Source organism: Pelodiscus sinensis, chromosome 11 (assembly GCF_049634645.1).
Source record: "Pelodiscus sinensis isolate JC-2024 chromosome 11, ASM4963464v1, whole genome shotgun sequence".
Taxonomy (NCBI): domain Eukaryota; kingdom Metazoa; phylum Chordata; order Testudines; family Trionychidae; genus Pelodiscus; species Pelodiscus sinensis.
In genome coordinates this window covers 46,451,066-46,468,634 of record NC_134721.1, presented here as the reverse complement: position 1 = coordinate 46,468,634, position 17,569 = coordinate 46,451,066, and the positions used below count along the sequence as shown (strand labels likewise).

The window sequence follows — 17,569 nt, the reverse complement described above, 5'->3', positions numbered from 1 at the left end:
TCGGCCCCGGGGCAGCCCCAGCCTCCCCCCCGCCCCCCGTGCACAGCTGTATCAGCCCCGGGGCAGCCCCAGCCTCCCCCCCCCCCCGCGCACAGCTGTATTGGCCCCGGGGCAGCCCCAGCCTCCCCCCCCCCCGCGCACAGCTGTATCGGCCCCGGGGCAGCCCCAGCCTCCCCCCCCGCCCCCCCGTGCACAGCTGTATCGGCCCCGGGGCAGCCCCAGCCTCCCCCCCCCCCCCCCGCGCACAGCTGTATTGGCCCCGGGGCAGCCCCAGCCTCCCCCCCCCCCCGCGCACAGCTGTATCGGCCCTGGGGCAGCCCCAGCCTCCCCCCCCCCCCGCGCACAGCTGTATTGGCCCCTGGGCAGCCCCAGCCTCCCTCCCCGCCCCCCGCGCACAGCTGTATCGGCCCCGGGGCAGCCCCAGCCTCCCCCCCCCCCCGCGCACAGCTGTATCGGCCCCGGGGCAGCCGCAGCCTCCCCCACCCTCCCCCGCGCACAGCTGTATCGGCCCCGGGGCAGCCGCAGCCTCCCCCACCCTCCCCCGCGCACAGCTGTATCGGCCCCGGGGCAGCCACAGCCTCCCCCACCCTCCCCCGCGCACAGCTGTATCGGCCCCGGGGCAGCCCCAGCCTCCCCCACCCTCCCCCGCGCACAGCTGTATCGGCCCCGGGGCAGCCGCAGCCTCCCCCACCCTCCCCCGCGCACAGCTGTATCGGCCCCGGGGCAGCCGCAGCCTCCCCCACCCTCCCCCGCGCACAGCTGTATCGGCCCCGGGGCAGCCGCAGCCTCTCCCCCCCCCCCCGCCCCACTCACAGCTGTACTGACCCCAAAGCAGTCCCAGCTTCCCCCCCTCCCCCCAAGGTTTGGCCCCAGGACAGCCTGGCAGCCCCAGCCTCTCCCCCCCCCAAGTTCACAGCTGTACTGGCCCCAGCAGCCCCAGCTGCTCCCCCCGCCCGAACTCATGGCTGTACCAGCCCCGGGGGAGCCCCAGTGCATGGGTAGCTGTGGGGGCTGCTGAGGTTTGTGCTAGCTCAGCGCTTCCCCTGCCCCGGGAGGGCCCCTCTGGCACTCGGGTGCGGGCTGCTGGCGGCCCCCCCCCCCCCCAGGCTGCCCGGCACTCGGAGGGGCTGCTGCCTTGGGCTCTGGGCCCCCCTTACTGTGCGCTCTGCCCCCCTCCACAGAACCTGACTGTGCTGTGCCCGCCCGAGTACATGGTCTGCTTCCTGCATCGCCTCATCGCCGCCCTGCGCAGCTACTGGGACGGGCACAAGGCCGGGACTCCTGCCGCCCTGAGCAGCGAGGGTGAGGAGCAGGGACCTTTGCCCGCTGGGCTCGCCGGCACCGGGGGAGCGACCGGCACTGCCCGGGGGGCCCCTTGGACACCTCTGGCGCTGCCCCGTGCAGACCAGCCCCGCGGGGAGCGGACGGGCCAGACAGAGCCCTGAGTGGTGGAGGAGCCAGCGGGGCCTGTGCCAGCTGCTGTCCCCCTCGGGCCAGGCCGGCCACCCAGCTCTTGCAGCCTGCCCTGGGCGGCTGCGCCCGCGGGGGGTGCTGCCCACAGGAGCGCTGAGCGGGCTGGAGGCCGAGGCGGCTGGGTGGGGCGAGCTCTGCTCTGGGAACCGCCCGTGCCACCCCCCCAGTCTGCAGGGCCATAGATCTCTGTGCTCTTCCCCCCAGAGGCGTACGTCCCCCCCCAGCTCTTCTACAACGGGAAGGTGGATTACTTCGACCTGCAGCGCCTCGGCGGGCTCCTGTCCCACCTCAAGAAGACGCTGCGAGGCGAGTGCTGGCCTGCTGGGCGGGGTCCTGCCCTTTGCAGGCTTGCTCTGGCGCAGGGCAAGGAGGCGGCTGAGGACGAGCAGCCGTGGTAGCTTGGGGAGTGTGTCAGCATCACCAATGGGCAGAGCCCTCAGGAGCTCACCTTGTGCAGCCCGAGTCAACCCGCCCAGCCAGGGCTGTCAGGTGGGGCCGTCAACGCCTCTAGGGATGGAGACTCCACCCTCCCTGGGCCGCCCCCCCCCAATCCCCCACTGCAACATGAGCCCCTTGCTCCTCGGTCTGCCCCTGCCCCCACGGAGAACAGCCTCCTTGGAGCCCGCCTCAGGGCGTTGGAGGCTGCTCCCCCCCTTCTCTGCTGCAGACTGAACAAGCCCCAAGCCCTCGGCCTCTCACAAGTCGTGCGTCCCAGCCCCCCGCCCTCCCGTCTGTGGGGCTGGTCGCTGCAGGCCGTGTGCTAGGCCTGGCAGGCAGGCGTGGGGGGAGCAGAGTCCCTGGGGCTGGCCATGCTCCAGCCTGCGCCCACGGCAGCGGGCCTGGCAGACCCTGACGCCTGGCTCCTCCGCACAGACGACCTGGCTGTCAAAGCCAACATCCTGCTGGACCCGGCGGAGCTGCAGGCTGTGACCATGGACGACCTGGACGAGGATGAGGAGTCTGCCACGGCCGCAGCCCAGGTGGGCCCCAGCCACGGCCAGAGCAGCCACGCGGGTTCGGGGCCCAGGGCGCAAGCGGGAAGACCCGGGGGCGGGCGGGGGCTGGGCTCTCGCGGGAAGCGCAGGTGCCCCCCTTGCAGTTGCAGGGCTCGGGGCCGGGGCACCCCGCAAAGGAGCAGTTTACATTTCTGACTCTCTCAGCGCCCGGCTGCAGCACTGGCCATCGGAGGTGCCCTGGCCAGGCCCAACTGGCTCAGCTCACCCACTCTGGGCCGCGCCAATCGCTTCCTCAGCACCGCTGCTGTCAGCCTGATGAGCCCGCGGCGGCCCCTGGGCAGCCTGGAGAAGGCGAAAGCCCGCACGCTGAGCGTGGAGCAGAGGACGGAGGCGGACAGTGAGTGGCTCCTGCCGATGCACTGGGGTGGGGGCGTCCTCGCATGCGCTGCCTGACACCCAGAGGTGCTGGGCACGGCCCTGACCCAGGCAGCCTGGCCTGGGGATCTCCTGACGCAGTCCCGGAGCCACAGCCGGCCGGCGTCCCGGCTCTCAGTGCCGTTCCTGGCCCTGCCCGCAGCTCGCTCTGGACACGAGCCGTCAGGTTTGCCAGGCCCTGCCCACGAGGCCTTGGTGGGACGGTTGGAGGCTCTCGCCGCTCCTTGGCCTGGGCCCCAGCCAGACTGCAGCGGGGCAGCAGGCGCTGGGGAGGGCGCGCAGCGGGGCCGTGGCCTTGCCCCCGGCAGAGCACTGCTGAGACCTCGTCTCTCGGCCGGTTGCAGTAGAAGGCAGCCAGGGGAGCGAGGGTCTGTTGCTGGGGAGGCCGCCGGAGGAGCCGGAGCAGCCGATCACAGAGAGCTCCCTGCTGGAGATCCTGGATGGCGCGGTGATGATGTACAACCTCAGCGTCCACCAGCAGCTCGGCAAGGTGAGCGGGACCCCGCGGGGGAGGCGGCAGCTGAGCCGTGCGTGGCAGGGACCGCACAGCCTGGCCGGGTGCAGAGCGGGCTCCGGGCCATGCTGGCAGAGCTCTGCGCTGGCATCACTGTGCCGCTTGTGTCTCAGATGGTGGGCGTGTCCGACGACGTGAACGAATACGCCCTGGCCCTGAAGGACACCGAGGAGAAGATCAGCCGATGTCCAAAGAAGGTGCGAAGATCCTTTGGCAGCCCCACTTCCATCTTTGGCCCTTTGCTCAGCACGGTGCCCAAAGGCTCTGTGGGCGGAGAGCGCGGGGCGGGGGCGGGCGCTGCGGGAGGAGAGCGCAGGGAGGGGCGGGTGCTGTGGGAGGAGGGACGGGGCGGGCGCGGGCACCGTGTGAGGAGAGCGCGGGGAGGGGGCGGGTGCTGTGCGAGGAGAGCACGGGGAGAGGCGGGCGCCGTGCGTGGGGAGGGGCGGGCGCCGTGCGTGGGGAGAGGCGGGCGCCGTGCGTGGGGAGGGGCGGGCGCCGTGCGAGGAGAGCACGGGGAGGGGCGGGCACCGTGCGTGGGGAGGGGCGGGCACTGTGCGTGGGGAGAGGCGGGCGCCGTGCGTGGGGAGGGGCGGGCGCCGTGCGAGGAGAGCACGGGGAGAGGCGGGCACCGTGCGTGGGGAGGGGCGGGCACTGTGCGAGGAGAGCGCGGGGAGGGGCGGGCGCCGTGCGTGGGGAGGGGCGGGCGCCGTGCGAGGAGAGCACGGGGAGAGGCGGGCGCCGTGCGTGGGGAGGGGCGGGCGCCGTGCGAGGAGAGCACGGGGAGAGGCGGGCGCCGTGCGTGGGGAGGGGCGGGCGCCGTGCGAGGAGAGCACAGGGAGAGGCGGGCGCCGTGCGTGGGGAGGGGCGGGCGCTGCGGGAGGAGAGCGCGGGGAGGGGCGGGTGCTGTGGGAGGAGGGAGGGGGCGGGCGCGGGCACCGTGTGAGGAGAGCGCGGGGAGGGGGCGGGTGCTGTGCGTGGGGAGGGGCGGGCACTGTGCGAGGAGAGCACGGGGAGAGGCGGGCGCCGTGCGTGGGGAGGGGCGGGCGCCGTGCGTGGGGAGAGGCGGGCGCCGTGCGTGGGGAGGGGCGGGCGCCGTGCGAGGAGAGCACGGGGAGAGGCGGGCACCGTGCGTGGGGAGGGGCGGGCACTGTGCGAGGAGAGCGCGGGGAGGGGCGGGCGCCGTGCGTGGGGAGGGGCGGGCGCCGTGCGAGGAGAGCACGGGGAGGGGCGGGCGCCGTGCGTGGGGAGGGGCGGGCGCCGTGCGAGGAGAGCACGGGGAGAGGCGGGCGCCGTGCGTGGGGAGGGGCGGGCGCCGTGCGAGGAGAGCACGGGGAGAGGCGGGCGCCGTGCGTGGGGAGGGGCGGGCGCCGTGCGAGGAGAGCACGGGGAGAGGCGGGCGCCGTGCGTGGGGAGGGGCGGGCGCCGTGCGAGGAGAGCACGGGGAGAGGCGGGCGCCGTGCGTGGGGAGGGGCGGGCGCCGTGCGAGGAGAGCACGGGGAGAGGCGGGCGCCGTGCGTGGGGAGGGGCGGGCGCCGTGCGAGGAGAGCACGGGGAGAGGCGGGCGCCGTGCGTGGGGAGAGGCGGGCGCCGTGCGAGGAGAGCACGGGGAGAGGCGGGCGCCGTGCGTGGGGAGGGGTGGGCGCCGTGCGAGGCGAGCGCGGGGAGAGGTGGGCGCTGTGCGTGGGGAGGGGCGGGTGCCGTGCGAGGAGAGCGCGGGGAGGGGCGGGCGCCGTGCGAGGAGAGCGTGGGGAGAGGCGGGCGCCGTCCGCGGGGAGGGGCGGGCGCCGTGCGAGGAGAGCACGGGGAGAGGCGGGCGCCGTGCGTGGGGAGGGGCGGGCGCCGTGCGAGGAGAGCACGGGGAGAGGCGGGCGCCGTGCGAGGAGAGCACGGGGAGAGGCGGGCGCCGTGCGAGGAGAGCGTGGGGAGGGGTGGGCGCCGTGCGAGGCGAGCGCGGGGAGAGGTGGGCGCTGTGCGTGGGGAGGGGCGGGCGCCGTGCGAGGAGAGCGCGGGGAGGGGCGGGCGCCGTGCGAGGAGAGCGTGGGGAGAGGCGGGCGCCGTCCGCGGGGAGGGGCGGGCGCCGTGCGAGGAGAGCACGGGGAGAGGCGGGCGCCGTGCGTGGGGAGGGGCGGGCGCCGTGCGAGGAGAGCACGGGGAGGGGCGGGCGCCGTGCGTGGGGAGGGGCGGGCGCCGTGCGAGGAGAGCACGGGGAGGGGCGGGCGCCGTGCGTGGGGAGGGGCGGGCGCCGTGCGAGGAGAGCACGGGGAGAGGCGGGCGCCGTGCGTGGGGAGGGGCGGGCGCCGTGCGAGGAGAGCACGGGGAGAGGCGGGCGCCGTGCGTGGGGAGGGGCGGGCGCCGTGCAAGGAGAGCACGGGGAGAGGCGGGCGCCGTGCGTGGGGAGGGGTGGGCGCCGCGCGAGGAGAGCGCGGGGAGAGGTGGGCGCTGTGCGTGGGGAGGGGCGGGCGCCGTGCGAGGAGAGCGCGGGGAGGGGCGGGCGCCGTGCGAGGAGAGCGCGGGGAGGGGCGGGCGCCGTGCGAGGAGAGCGTGGGGAGAGGCGGGCGCCGTGCGAGGAGAGCACGGGGAGAGGTGGGCGCTGTGCGCGGGGAGGGGCGGGCGCCGTGCGAGGAGAGCGCGGGGAGAGGTGGGCGCTATGCATGGGGAGGTGCCTCACGCTCGCCGTGCTCCTTCCAGAGGAGCGACATCTACGAGGAGCTGCTGAAGAGCCAGAAAGTTTTCTCGGAGAAACTGAACCACCTGAGTCGCCGGCTGGCCTGGATCAACGTCACCATCTACTCCAAGGTGCGGGACGCGTGTGGGGGAGGGCCGGCAGCCCTGTGCGTTCTGGGCTGGGGCTGGCCAGCGTGGCCCAAGAGCTACAGGGAAGTGTCACCCTAGCCCCGGTCAGCGTGCAGCAGGCCCCGCCCGCGGTCTCGTCAGCGGCTTCTCCCCAGGGCCCCACGCAGGCAGCCCAGGGCCCCACGCAGGCAGCCCAGGGCACGGCTTCTCATGCTGGGAGGACCCTGGCATACAGCCGTGGCCTGGGGCAAGGGGAGAGGCTGGGAAAGCGGGCGGTGGGAGCGTGTGACCGTCGCCGCGAGGCTGCCGGAGCCGGAGCACGCAGCCAGCTGCGAGGTCCGTTCTCGGCCAGGGCAGCGCCCACAGGTAGCGCGGGAGTGGCCAGCCGTGGAGATTGGGGTGCAGCTCGCTGCGACTTCCATTGCTCAGCACCTTTGCAATTGGTCTTTTAAGGACCCTCCCAGAAAGTGATGGGCAAAAGGACGCCCCATTGTCTGTACCAGTTGGTCGCAATCGCAGTGCCAGTTTGGGGGTTGATTTACAGCCCCGCACGCTTTACAGTCGCTGCGTGACCCGTCCTTTGTCTGCACCGCTTCCTGGGAGCGGGAGGGGGCGTGCCAGGTGCCGGAGGGAGCGGCGGTTCCCCGGCCCAGGGGTCGTCTGGCTCCAAATGACAGCACGCGGCTTTCTGCCTGCTCTCTGTGCTCCTGTTGGAAGTGGCGGGGTGGGGCACAGCGTGGCATGGTATGGCGTGGGCGTGGTGTGGGGGGGCGGGGCGTGGTGTGGGGGGGCGGGGTGTGGGGGTGGGATGTGGGGGGGCGGGGCGTGGGGCGGGGCGTGGGGCGGGGTGTGGTGTGAGGGGCGTGACGTGGGGGGCAGGGAGTGGTGTGAGGGGCGGGGCGGGGCATGGTGGCGGGGCGTGGGGGTGGGATGTGGGGGGGGCGGGGCGTGCCTCAGCGAGCGGCGCCAGGCCAGACGGAGCAGTTCTGCCCGGAGCGGGCCGTCCGTCCTGCAGACGTTGCCGGCCGGCGGGGCGCACGGGGAGGGTAGACGTTGCCGGCCGGCGGGGCGCACGGGGAGGGTAGACGTTGCCGGCCGGCGGGGCGCACGGGGAGGGTAGACGTTGCCGGCCGGCGGGGCGCACGGGGAGGGTAGACGTTGCCGGCCCCGGCTGCACAGGCGGCCTTTGGCCGAGCGGCGCGCTCCAGGACCGTGGCTTGGCCAGTCTGCACAGGGGCCGGCTTCCCTCCTCCGTCTGGGAACGTTTCCTTTGGCCCCGGCCCGCTGCTGGGCTCTCGGCTCCGCTCTCAGCCTCTTGCCCTTGGTGCCTGTGGTCGAGCCCAGAACCTGGCCTGGGCGGGCGGGCGCTGACTCCGGCCTGTGCCCTGGCAGGAGAAGATGCAGGACATCTACTGGCTGCTGCGAGTCTGCCTGCGCACCATCGAGCACGGGGACAGGACGGGCTCCCTCTTCGCCTTCCTGCCCGAGTTCTACCTCAGCGTGGCCATGAACAGCTACAGCGCGCTGAAGAACTACTTTGGGCCCGTGCAGAGCATGGAGGAGCTCCCTGGTGAGGCGGGTCGTGTGCCCCGGGCTGTGGGCAGGACACCGCTGAGCCCAGGCTGTGAGCTGCCCTGGGGCTCTGCGCGGGGGCTGGCCGCTGCCTCGGCGGGGCCTGCTGGGATTTCCTGGGCTTGGGCAGCCGCTCGCTCCCAGCCTGTGGTGTGCGGTGAGCCAGCCGGCAGCCAGGCGGCCTTTGGCCCTCGCGTGGCCTTCACTGGGAGCTGCCCCTGCTCTCCAGCCTGGTGCGGTGTTCGTGCCGGTGTCTCCCTGGCCGCCCGCAGGGCCGGAGTCTTTAGCACCAGCAGTTTGTGCGGTGCCCAGCCCAGTCGGTCTGCAGCTGCCCAAGGGCCCTGCGCATGCAGTGGGCGAAGGGCCTCGCAGCCCTGCCGTGTCCTGCAGCCAGAGCTCCGCTCCGGCCCTGCGCCGGGGAATGGCCGTGGGCAGCCGAGCCTCAGGAGCGTTTCTAGTTACCCCCCAGTGTCCCATGAGGCCCCTGGGGCAGGAGCAGTCCCCTGGGGCAAGGGGGCTCAGGTCTGTTGGTCTGCCCAGATCTGCCATGTGTGGTCAGTCCCCCGCGCCCCGTACGTACAGCGAAGCCAGGGAGCTGTTGTCTGGGCTGGCCTCTGCAGCCGCTGAGCCCAGGGAAGCTGACTCAGAAGCTGTGAGGCTCTCGCAGGCCCGGCCGGAGTCCAGCCGACCCGCCTCGGGCCACGAGGGGCTGACTGGGCCGGCTGGGCTGCTCCTTCCGTTTCTTGCAGGCTACGAGGAGACTCTGACGCGCCTCGCTGCCATCCTGGCCAAGCACTTCGCTGACTCCCGCATCGTGGGCACTGGTGAGGCTGCGCTGGGAGCTGGGGGCGCAGGCACTGAGCAGCCCTGCCCTGGGGCAAACCTCACAGGGGAGGCTGGTTGTGTCAGGCCCCCGGCACCCTGCTCAGTGGAGCGTCTTGCACCCGTGGGGGAGGGACGGCGGCTGCCAGCCTGGGGCATGGGCCTGCTCGCTTCGGCAGCGGCCCGGAGGGAGGGCTCAGTGCCACGCCTGGCATCTCGGCTGGGCACAGACTGCCCGTTCCTCAGAGCTCAGCTGCATGGGCAGGGGGCCCACAGCCTCCCCGCTGGGCAGACGATGGGCAGAGCCCAGGCGGCTGCCCTGTGACCGGAGAAGGGCGGAGGCCGCGGTTGGGGACCCACTGCCTGGGGCTGTCTACACTGCGGTTCTTCGGAAAAAGGGGCGCGAATTGCAAACCTTTTCCGATTCCCTTCTGGGACGAGGCTTTTCCGCATTTGGCCCGTCTGCCCGGGAAAACCCACCTGTCGGAAGAGCCTTAATTCCTCCCCCGCGAGGATACGGGGCTTCCAAAGAACGCGCCTGCTTCTCCGAAAACTGATCCAAAAAAGCAGACGTGTACCCTGGAAAACCCTGCAGTGTAGACAGCCTGCGTATTACTGAGGCCCCTGCCGGCCCCGGCCTGTCCCCTCGCTGTGCGGCTCAGTCCTGGGCCTGGCCTTCCGCGTCAGCCTCGCCCCTCTGCTCTGCCCAGACATCCGGGACTCGCTGATGCAGGCGCTGGCCAGCTACGTCTGCTACCCACACTCGCTGCGGGCGGTGGAGAGGATCCCGGAGGCGCAGTAAGTCCCTGAACTCTGGGGGGTGACAGCGTGAGCGCAGCTGGGGGCCGGGGGTGACGGGCTGGGCAGTGGCAGCTCGTGGGCAGATCACTGCACGTGAGCTGGGGAGGGGAAATTGGCTTCCCCCCCTGCCCTGGGTGTGCCGGCCCTTCCGTTCTCCCTCCCCTGCCCACGAGGAGCCGAGTGGCCACCCAGCCTTCCCTTCCGCCCGCAGGCGAGTGGCCATGATGAGGAACCTGCTGGCTCCCTACGAGCAGCGGCCGTGGGCACAGACCAACTGGATCCTTGTTCGGCTGTGGCGGGTAAGGTCCCCTGCCCATCACTGCCTGGGCCGGGCCCCTGGGGCCATCACTGCCCTGCAGGCCGGAGCGCTCGGCCCTCTCCCTGGCAGGCTGCGTAGTGCACACCCCGTGCCCTTCAGCGCCCTGACCCCCTCGCCCGGCTGGGCGCCCTGACCCCCTCGCCCCCGCCCGGCTGGGCGCCCTGACCCCCTCGCCCCTGTCTCCTCCCGCAGGGCTGTGGGTTTGGATACAGGTACACGCGCCTCCCACACCTGCTGAAGACCAAGCCAGAGGATGCCAGTCTCCCCAGTCTGCAGAGTGAGTGGGCTGCGTAGGGTCCTGGGGGCAGGGGTGCGGCTAGTCCCGGGGAGCAGCTCAGCAGGCGGCCCAGGGGATGGTGGCGTGAGCACAGGGCTCTGGGTAGCAGGAGCCTCTTCCCTCCATCGCTCCCTGCCCCGGTGCCTGGCTCCATTGCACTTCTGCGCTGTCGTGGCCCGTGGATCCGACTGGCAAACCCGCGTGTGGCCCCTTCCTGGGCCGGCTCAGCGGCCGCTCGCTTGTCTCCCAGCCCCGGGGTGGGTCTGCTGTCTCGTGCGGTGGCGCAGTAGCTCTTAGTCCCCTGGCTCCCCCCCCCCACTCCCTGCCTGGGGTGGTGGCTTCCTGGGGGCGCGGGGCAATGGGCAGAGCCAGGGCCTGAGCAGGCAGCGGGCCAGGCGCCCTGGAGTCTGCCCCCCCTCCTGCTGCTGAGCCTGCCGCTGCCCCTCCTGGGCAGGCTCCCTCCCCTCGGCAGGCAGGGGGCAGCAGGAGTGTTCAGAGAAGCTGCTAGAGCCCGGTGCCTTGTCTGGGCCCGTCCCCGTGCTGCCATGTCTCCCCTGCGAGCGGGGCACTGGGGCCGCTGCGCTCACCACACGGGGGGGGGGGGGCCCTGCGCTCAGCTGTGGGGGCTTCCCCAGGCGCCCTCGGGAACGTGGCAGCTCCCTGGGCCCAGTGCTCCCTGTCGGCAGTGCCTAGGCCTGCGCCCCACCTGCCTCTGGCCGGCACGTGGGGCCGGAGCGAGGGCCCAGGAGCGCGCGGTTGCCCCGGGGCCGGGGCGCGCTGCGGGCGGTTGGGCCGGGGCCGGGGAGCGCTGCGGGCGGTTGGGCCGGGGCCGGGGCGCGCTGCGGGCGGTTGCCCCGGGGCCGGGGAGCGCTGCGGGCGGTTGCCCCGGGGCCGGGGAGCGCTGCGGGCGGTTGCCCCGGGGCCGGGGCGCGCTGCGGGCGGTTGCCCCGGGGCCGGGGAGCGCTGCGGGCGGTTGGGCCGGGGCCGGGGAGCGCTGCGGGCGGTTGCCCCGGGGCCGGGGCGCGCTGCGGGCGGTTGCCCTGGGGCCGGGGAGCGCTGCGGGCGGTTGCCCTGGGGCCGGGGAGCGCTGCGGGCGGTTGCCCTGGGGCCGGGGAGCGCTGCGGGCGGTTGGGCCGGGGCCGGGGAGCGCTGCGGGCGGTTGCCCCGGGGCCGGGGCGCGCTGCGGGCGGTTGCCCCGGGGCCGGGGAGCGCTGCGGGCGGTTGCCCTGGGGCCGGGGAGCGCTGCGGGCGGTTGGGCCGGGGCCGGGGAGCGCTGCGGGCGGTTGCCCCGGGGCCGGGGCGCGCTGCGGGCGGTTGCCCCGGGGCCGGGGAGCGCTGCGGGCGGTTGCCCCGGGGCCGGGGAGCGCTGCGGGCGGTTGGGCCGGGGCCGGGGAGCGCTGCGGGCGGTTGCCCTGGGGCCGGGGAGCGCTGCGGGCGGTTGCCCTGGGGCCGGGGAGCGCTGCGGGCGGTTGCCCTGGGGCCGGGGAGCGCTGCGGGCGGTTGGGCCGGGGCCGGGGAGCGCTGCGGGCGGTTGGGCCGGGGCCGGGGAGCGCTGCGGGCGGTTGCCCTGGGGCCGGGGAGCGCTGCGGGCGGTTGGGCCGGGGCCGGGGAGCGCTGCGGGCGGTTGGGCCGGGGCCGGGGAGCGCTGCGGGCGGTTGGGCCGGGGCCGGGGAGCGCTGCGGGCGGTTGGGCCGGGGCCGGGGAGCGCTGCGGGCGGTTGGGCCGGGGCCGGGGAGCGCTGCGGGCGGTTGGGCCGGGCCGGGGAGCGCTGCGGGCGGTTGCCCCGGGGCCGGGGCGCGCTGCGGGCGGTTGGGCCGGGGCCGGGGAGCGCTGCGGGCGGTTGGGCCGGGGCCGGGGAGCGCTGCGGGCGGTTGGGCCGGGGCCGGGGAGCGCTGCGGGCGGTTGGGCCGGGGCCGGGGAGCGCTGCGGGCGGTTGGGCCGGGGCCGGGGAGCGCTGCGGGCGGTTGGGCCGGGGCCGGGGCGCGCTGCGGGCGGTTGGGCCGGGGCCGGGGCGCGCTGCGGGCGGTTGGGCCGGGGCCGGGGAGCGCTGCGGGCGGTTGGGCCGGGGCCGGGGAGCGCTGCGGGCGGTTGGGCCGGGGAGCGCTGCGGGAGACCCGCCAGCTCTGCTCTCTGGGCACGAGGGGCGGTCTGCGCGGGGTGGCCCTGCCCTGACACTGCCGCCCTTTGGTCCTAGAGCCCTGCCCCTCCACCCTGCTGCAGCAGCACATGGCTGAGCTGCTGCGCAGCGACTGCGACCTGGCACCCAGCTTCCTCAACAGCGTCCTCAACCAGCTCAACTGGGCCTTCTCGGAGTTCATCGGCATGATCCAGGAGGTGGGTGCCGGGCGCGGCTGGGCCCTGGCGGGGCGGGGGGCGGGCGGGGCTGAGCCGTGCTCTGTGCCCGGCAGATCCAGCAGGCGGCCGAGCGCCTGGAGAGGAACTTCGTGGACAGCCGCCAGCTGAAGGTGTGCGCGACGTGCTTCGACCTGTCGGTGAGCCTGCTCCGGGTGCTGGAGATGACGGTCACGCTGGCCCCCGAGATCTTCCTCGACTGGAGCCGCCCTTCCTCCGAGCTGCTGCTCCGGAGACTCGCCCAGGTACCTCCCCTTCCCGGGTGCTATCCGGGGGGATCGGGCCGGTTGTGGGCGCTGCCAGGCCCTCCTGTGGGGTTCAGCTTTTCCAGCGAGCGCCTCCTGACAAGGCATAAAGCATTAGGTGGCCCTGCCCTGGTGCTGCCGCCCGGGGGGCCTAGAGCCCTGCCCCTCCACCCTGCTGCAGAGCTCAGCCAGGGGAGACATGGCAGCACGGGGACGGGCCCAGACAAGGCACCGGGCTCTAGCAGCTTCTCTGAACACTCCTGCTGCCCCATGCCTGCCGAGGGGAGGGAGCCTGCCCAGGGCTGCCAGGCCGGGAGGGGCCAGGCAGAGCTCCCTGCAGCCGACGGGGAAGATGTGCGCCCAGGTCCCCGGGAGACGGCCGCTGTCCAAAGCCCAGCAAGCTTGCTGGGAGCCCCAGGGAAACGGAGGGGACACGGGAACTAGAGGGCAGGGGACACCCCTCTTCTCTGCCTGGCCCTTCAGTCTCCGTTCCCCCACCCTGCCCGTGCCCCCACGACTGACCTGGGCTTTGCCCTGGCCCCCCGCTGCGCCCCCCGTCTGCGGCAGACAGCACTTGGCTTCCCCGCCTGGTGGTGCGGGAGGAGAGGCAGCTTCTGCCCAGCCGAGTCCCTCTGCAGGGAGGCAGTGGCCTGAGGCTGCCCTAGGCCCTAAGGGGCTCTCCCGAGAGGTGGCTTTGGCACGGCATGGGGCTGTGCCAGGAGAGAGGCCTTGGCCAGTGGAGCTGGCTGCCAGCTCGGCCCCCTGCACTCTCAGCGCTGCCCGGGCTCAGCCAGGGACCCGCTGGCCTGGGCATTTCTCTCAGCCGTGCTGGTGGCAGAGGTGGGCGCTGTGCCGGGGGGACAGGCCCGGAGCCTGCGCTGGCCCTGGGCGCTCACAGCCTGTTGCCCTGCCGGGGCAGGGCCCTGCCGCTTGGTGCGTGCGATTGCCCATCTGCCTCCTGGGCTGCGCTGTTACCTTGCTGTGCTTGGGCCCAGGCCCCTGCCAGGCGCTGAGCCGAGCGCCTTGGGCCACTGGCAGCCGGCTGGCTGAATTGCCTGGGACTGCAGCGTCTCCTTACTAGGAGGAGCTTCCTCCGGCCTGGGGGCGCTGCAGGAGGGGGAGCGCTCAGGCCCTGGCAGGGTGGCTCCTTGGCGGGCCAGCGCCCAGCGGCTGCGCTTTGGGCGCGAGCAGAAGGCCCTGCAGGCGGCGGGTGAACTGGCCAAGGGGGCCCAGCCTCTCCTGTCCCCACACAGCTACTGAACCAGGTGCTGAATCGTGTGACAGCCGAGCGGAACCTGTTCGACAGAGTGGTTAACCTGCGGCTCCCAGGTGAGTCGCCCGGCGCTGGGCCCAGGGGTGCTCTGCCGAGATCTCCCGGGGCTGGGCCACGTGGCGGGAGCTGTGGGCTGAGGACACAGCAGGCCCAGCCACGGCTCTGAGCACTGCTCACTCCCCATCCCCTGCCTCTCTCCACGGGGCTCCCTTGCTTCCCGGTCGGGCTCTGGCCTCCGAGCAGCAGGGCCACGCTCCAGGCCTGCTGGGGGCTGGGCTGGAGAGGTGCCCATAGCTAGTGGAGGCTGATTGGCCTTGTCTGGATGCACGGAGCTGAGGCTGACCTTGATCTGTGCGGCCCGGCTTTGGGGACGGCCAGGGCTGTGCCAGCAGCCACCTGCTGTCCCTGCCCCCCGGCGTCTCCCTGCTTGCGCTGCTGGCAGAGCGCCGGATGTGGCTGGGCTGAGGCACGGCGGAGTGCGGCCCGGGCACTGCTGAGTCAGCCTGGCTCAGAGGCAGTCCCCGTGGGGTGCTGCTAGAGCGCCGGGCAGCCCCAGGGCGCAGGCTGCCAGGGGAGATGCCTGTGATCAGAGCCATGCAGCAGGGGAGCGGGCGTGTCGCAGGGGCAGCGCGAGGGCAGCTGCTCCACCGGGGTGCCGAGCCGGCTGGGGTTGGGGTGGGGCAGCCTGGCCGTCCCAGTGCTGGCCACGGCTCTCTCTGCTCCGTCCCCAGGGCTGGAGAGCGTGGATCATTATCCAATCCTTGTGGCCGTGACGGGGATTCTCGTTCGACTCCTGGTGGACACGGACTTCCAAGGGTGAGCGCTGACTCCTGGGAGAGGCAGTGTCGGGGGGGGGGCTGTTCAGGTCAGTTCTCTGTGCCTGTGTCCTGGCCCGCTAGTGCTGCACCCCACCTGTCGCTGGCCGGCCGGCCCCTTCTTACTGGCGGTACGTGCCTGGCCCTTGGGGGCAGGGCAGGGGCTGGCCCTTCTCTGCAGTGGCCCTGCTGCTCTGAGCTGGGTGCTCCTGGCAGGAGCCTCGGCCCTGTGCCCAGGAGCCTGCTCGGGGGTCTGTGTGAGCCAGAGCAGCTCTGCCATCTGCTGTCCTGTGCTCGCAGAGCATGGCAGCTGGCCCATGCCACCCAGACTTCTCCATGGGCAAACCTCTGTGCTGATGCCTGCTGGGGGCCAGGGCAGAGAGGTGCTCGACTAAGCTCTGTGTGCACTGCCAGCCACGTGCCTTGCCTAGGGCCAGCTCCCACACGGCTCGTGGGAAGGGGCTGAAACCCTGCGCACCCTCCGGAAGGGTGGCAGTAGGATTGCTGCTGGGCGCCGTGTGCCAGTGCTGGGCACGTGCACATGGGGCTGACCTGGGCAACTCCTGCCTCGCCGACCCCCTAGAGTGCTGGGAGGGGGTCAGCAAACGTGGTCACGGGGGTCCAGTGGATCCAGTGGGCTTAGATCCCCAGAAAGCCTTTGGCAAGGTCCCTCCCTGAAGGCTCTTAAGTAAACGGTCATGGGAGGAGAGGGAAGGGCCTTTCAGAGACTGAGAACTGGTTAAAAGGCAGGAGACAGAGGACAGGAATGAATGGTCAGTTTCCCGAATGGAGAGAGGTAACTAGTGGGGTCCCCCAAGGGTCAGTCCTGGGACCCATCCTATTCAGCGTATTTATAAACGATCTAGGGAAAGGGAGAAACAGGGAGGTGGCCAAATGTGCAGATGATCCCAAACGGCTCAAGATAGTTCAGACCAAAGCAGACTGGGAGGAGCTTCACAAAGGTCTCCCCAGACTAAGCGATTGGGCAACAAAATGGCAAATGAAATTGAACGTTGATAAATGTAAAGAAATGCACATTGGGAAACAGCGTCCCAACGAGACGTACGATATGACGGGGACTCGTTTGGCTACAGCTGCTCGAGAGAGATCTTGGAGTCAGGGTGGAGAGTTCTCCGTGGGCAGCGGCAGGCAAAAAAGCAAATACAATGTTAGGAATCATTGAAAAAGGGAAGAGAATAAGACAGAGAATAGCTTATTGCCTCTGTAAATCCATGGGACGCCCACATCTTGAATACTGCATACAGATGTGGTGACCTCCTCTCAAAAAAGAGGTATTGGCCTTGGAAAATGTTCAGAAAAAGAGCAACAAAAATGATGAGGGGTTTGGAACAGGTCCCACATGGAGAGATTAAACAGATCTGGACTTTTCAGCTTAGAAAAGAGGAGACTAAAGGGGGATATGATAGGGGTCTATAAAATCATGAGTGGTGTGGAAAAAGTGAACAGGGAAAAGTTATTTACTTGTTCCCATAACATAAGAACTAGGGGTCACCAAATTAAATTAATAGGCAACAGGTTTAAAACAAAAGGAAGTTTTTCTTCACTCAGCGCACAGTCAACCTGTGGAACTCCTTGCCAGAGGATGTGGTGAAGGCTAGAACTTTAACAGGGTTCAAAAAAGAGCTAGATAGATTCATGGAGGTTGGTCCATCAGTGGCTATTAGCCAGGATGGGTAGGAATGGTGTCTCTGGCCTCTGGTTGTCTGGAAATGGGTGACAGGAGAGGAGCATGTGAGGTTTCCCTGTTGTGCTCCCTTCCTCTGGGGCATTGGCCGCTGTTGGCCGACAGACACTGGACTGGGTGGGTCATTGGTCTGACCCAGTCTGGCCGCTCTTAACGTTCTTATCAGCTGGCCAGGCCGCCCCTCTCCAGGGCCGCTCTTGGAAGAGACCTTGCACTGGCTGTGTGGGGCGGGCGGGGGCTGGAGGGATCCATACACAGCTGGCAGCAGCTCCCCGGGGCCTGCAGGAACTGAGCCTGGCTGTTCCTGTGTGCCAGGCAGTGGTGCAAGGACGTGACGTGCCTCAAACCAGAGTAGCAGCCTGTGAGCAAAGGGGCCTCCGAACTAGCTATGCTTGGAGCAAGCCCTCCGCCTCCCCAGCCCCCTCGGCCGGAGGAAGCTCTTGCTGGGAGATGTGTTGTGGCAGCCACAGCGAGAGGTTGCTCAGCTGGCCGAGGGGCTGTGGAGCCGGCTCAGGGTGTGTCAGTGCTTCCTGCCAAGAGCCCGGCCAGGTGGGCTGTTCGGGCGAGTTAGGCGTCTCCCCAGACACTGCCTCTCTCCAGCTCTGCCTCGTCCCCTGTGCATGGCGAATGGGCCAGAGCCTGGCTTTGCAGAGAGCAGAGTCCCTTGGCCCTGCGCCCCGACCGGCCCGGCCCCTCCGAGCTCGGCCCTGCGCCCCGGCCCCTCCGAGCTCGGCCCTGCGCCCCGACCCGGCCCGGCCCCTCCGAGTTCGGCCCTGCGCCCCGACCGGCCCGGCCCCTCCGAGTTCGGCCCTGCGCCCCGACCGGCCCGGCCCCTCCGAGCTCGGCCCTGCGCCCCGACCCGGCCCGGCCCCTCCGAGCTCGGCCCTGCGCCCCGACCCGGCCCGGCCCCTCCGAGTTCGGCCCTGCGCCCCGACCGGCCCGGCCCCTCCGAGCTCGGCCCTGCGCCCCGACCGGCCCGGCCCCTCCGAGCTCGGCCCTGCGCCCCGACCGGCCCGGCCCCTCCGAGCTCGGCCCTGCGCCCCGACCGGCCCGGCCCCTCCGAGTTCGGCCCTGCGCCCCGACCGGCCCGGCCCCTCCGAGCTCGGCCCTGCGCCCCGACCGGCCCGGCCCCTCCGAGCTCGGCCCTGCGCCCCGACTGGCCCGGCCCCTCCGAGCTCGGCCCTGCGCCCCGACTGGCCCGGCCCCTCCGAGCTCGG

The 17,569-nt window shown here is 72.0% G+C and overlaps 1 protein-coding gene across 3 annotated transcripts in view; it reads left to right on the top strand.

Annotated features, from left to right (window-relative positions):
* RNF123 (ring finger protein 123) overlaps positions 1-17,569 on the top strand; it is a 52,490-nt gene that overhangs the window by 24,778 nt on the left and 10,143 nt on the right. For 2 of the 3 annotated variants that reach the window (XM_075939579.1, XM_075939580.1), the window contains exons 20-35: positions 1,182-1,302; positions 1,678-1,779; positions 2,347-2,453; positions 2,634-2,826; positions 3,209-3,354; positions 3,492-3,575; positions 6,067-6,174; positions 7,564-7,741; positions 8,493-8,567; positions 9,276-9,363; positions 9,578-9,665; positions 9,878-9,962; positions 12,157-12,296; positions 12,371-12,559; positions 13,813-13,888; positions 14,564-14,648. In XM_075939579.1, coding sequence (XP_075795694.1) covers positions 1,182-1,302; positions 1,678-1,779; positions 2,347-2,453; positions 2,634-2,826; positions 3,209-3,354; positions 3,492-3,575; positions 6,067-6,174; positions 7,564-7,741; positions 8,493-8,567; positions 9,276-9,363; positions 9,578-9,665; positions 9,878-9,962; positions 12,157-12,296; positions 12,371-12,559; positions 13,813-13,888; positions 14,564-14,648 — 1,865 coding nt within the window. The remainder of the gene's footprint in view (positions 1-1,181; positions 1,303-1,677; positions 1,780-2,346; positions 2,454-2,633; positions 2,827-3,208; positions 3,355-3,491; positions 3,576-6,066; positions 6,175-7,563; positions 7,742-8,492; positions 8,568-9,275; positions 9,364-9,577; positions 9,666-9,877; positions 9,963-12,156; positions 12,297-12,370; positions 12,560-13,812; positions 13,889-14,563; positions 14,649-17,569) is intronic. The other variant, XM_075939581.1, reaches the window with a different exon arrangement.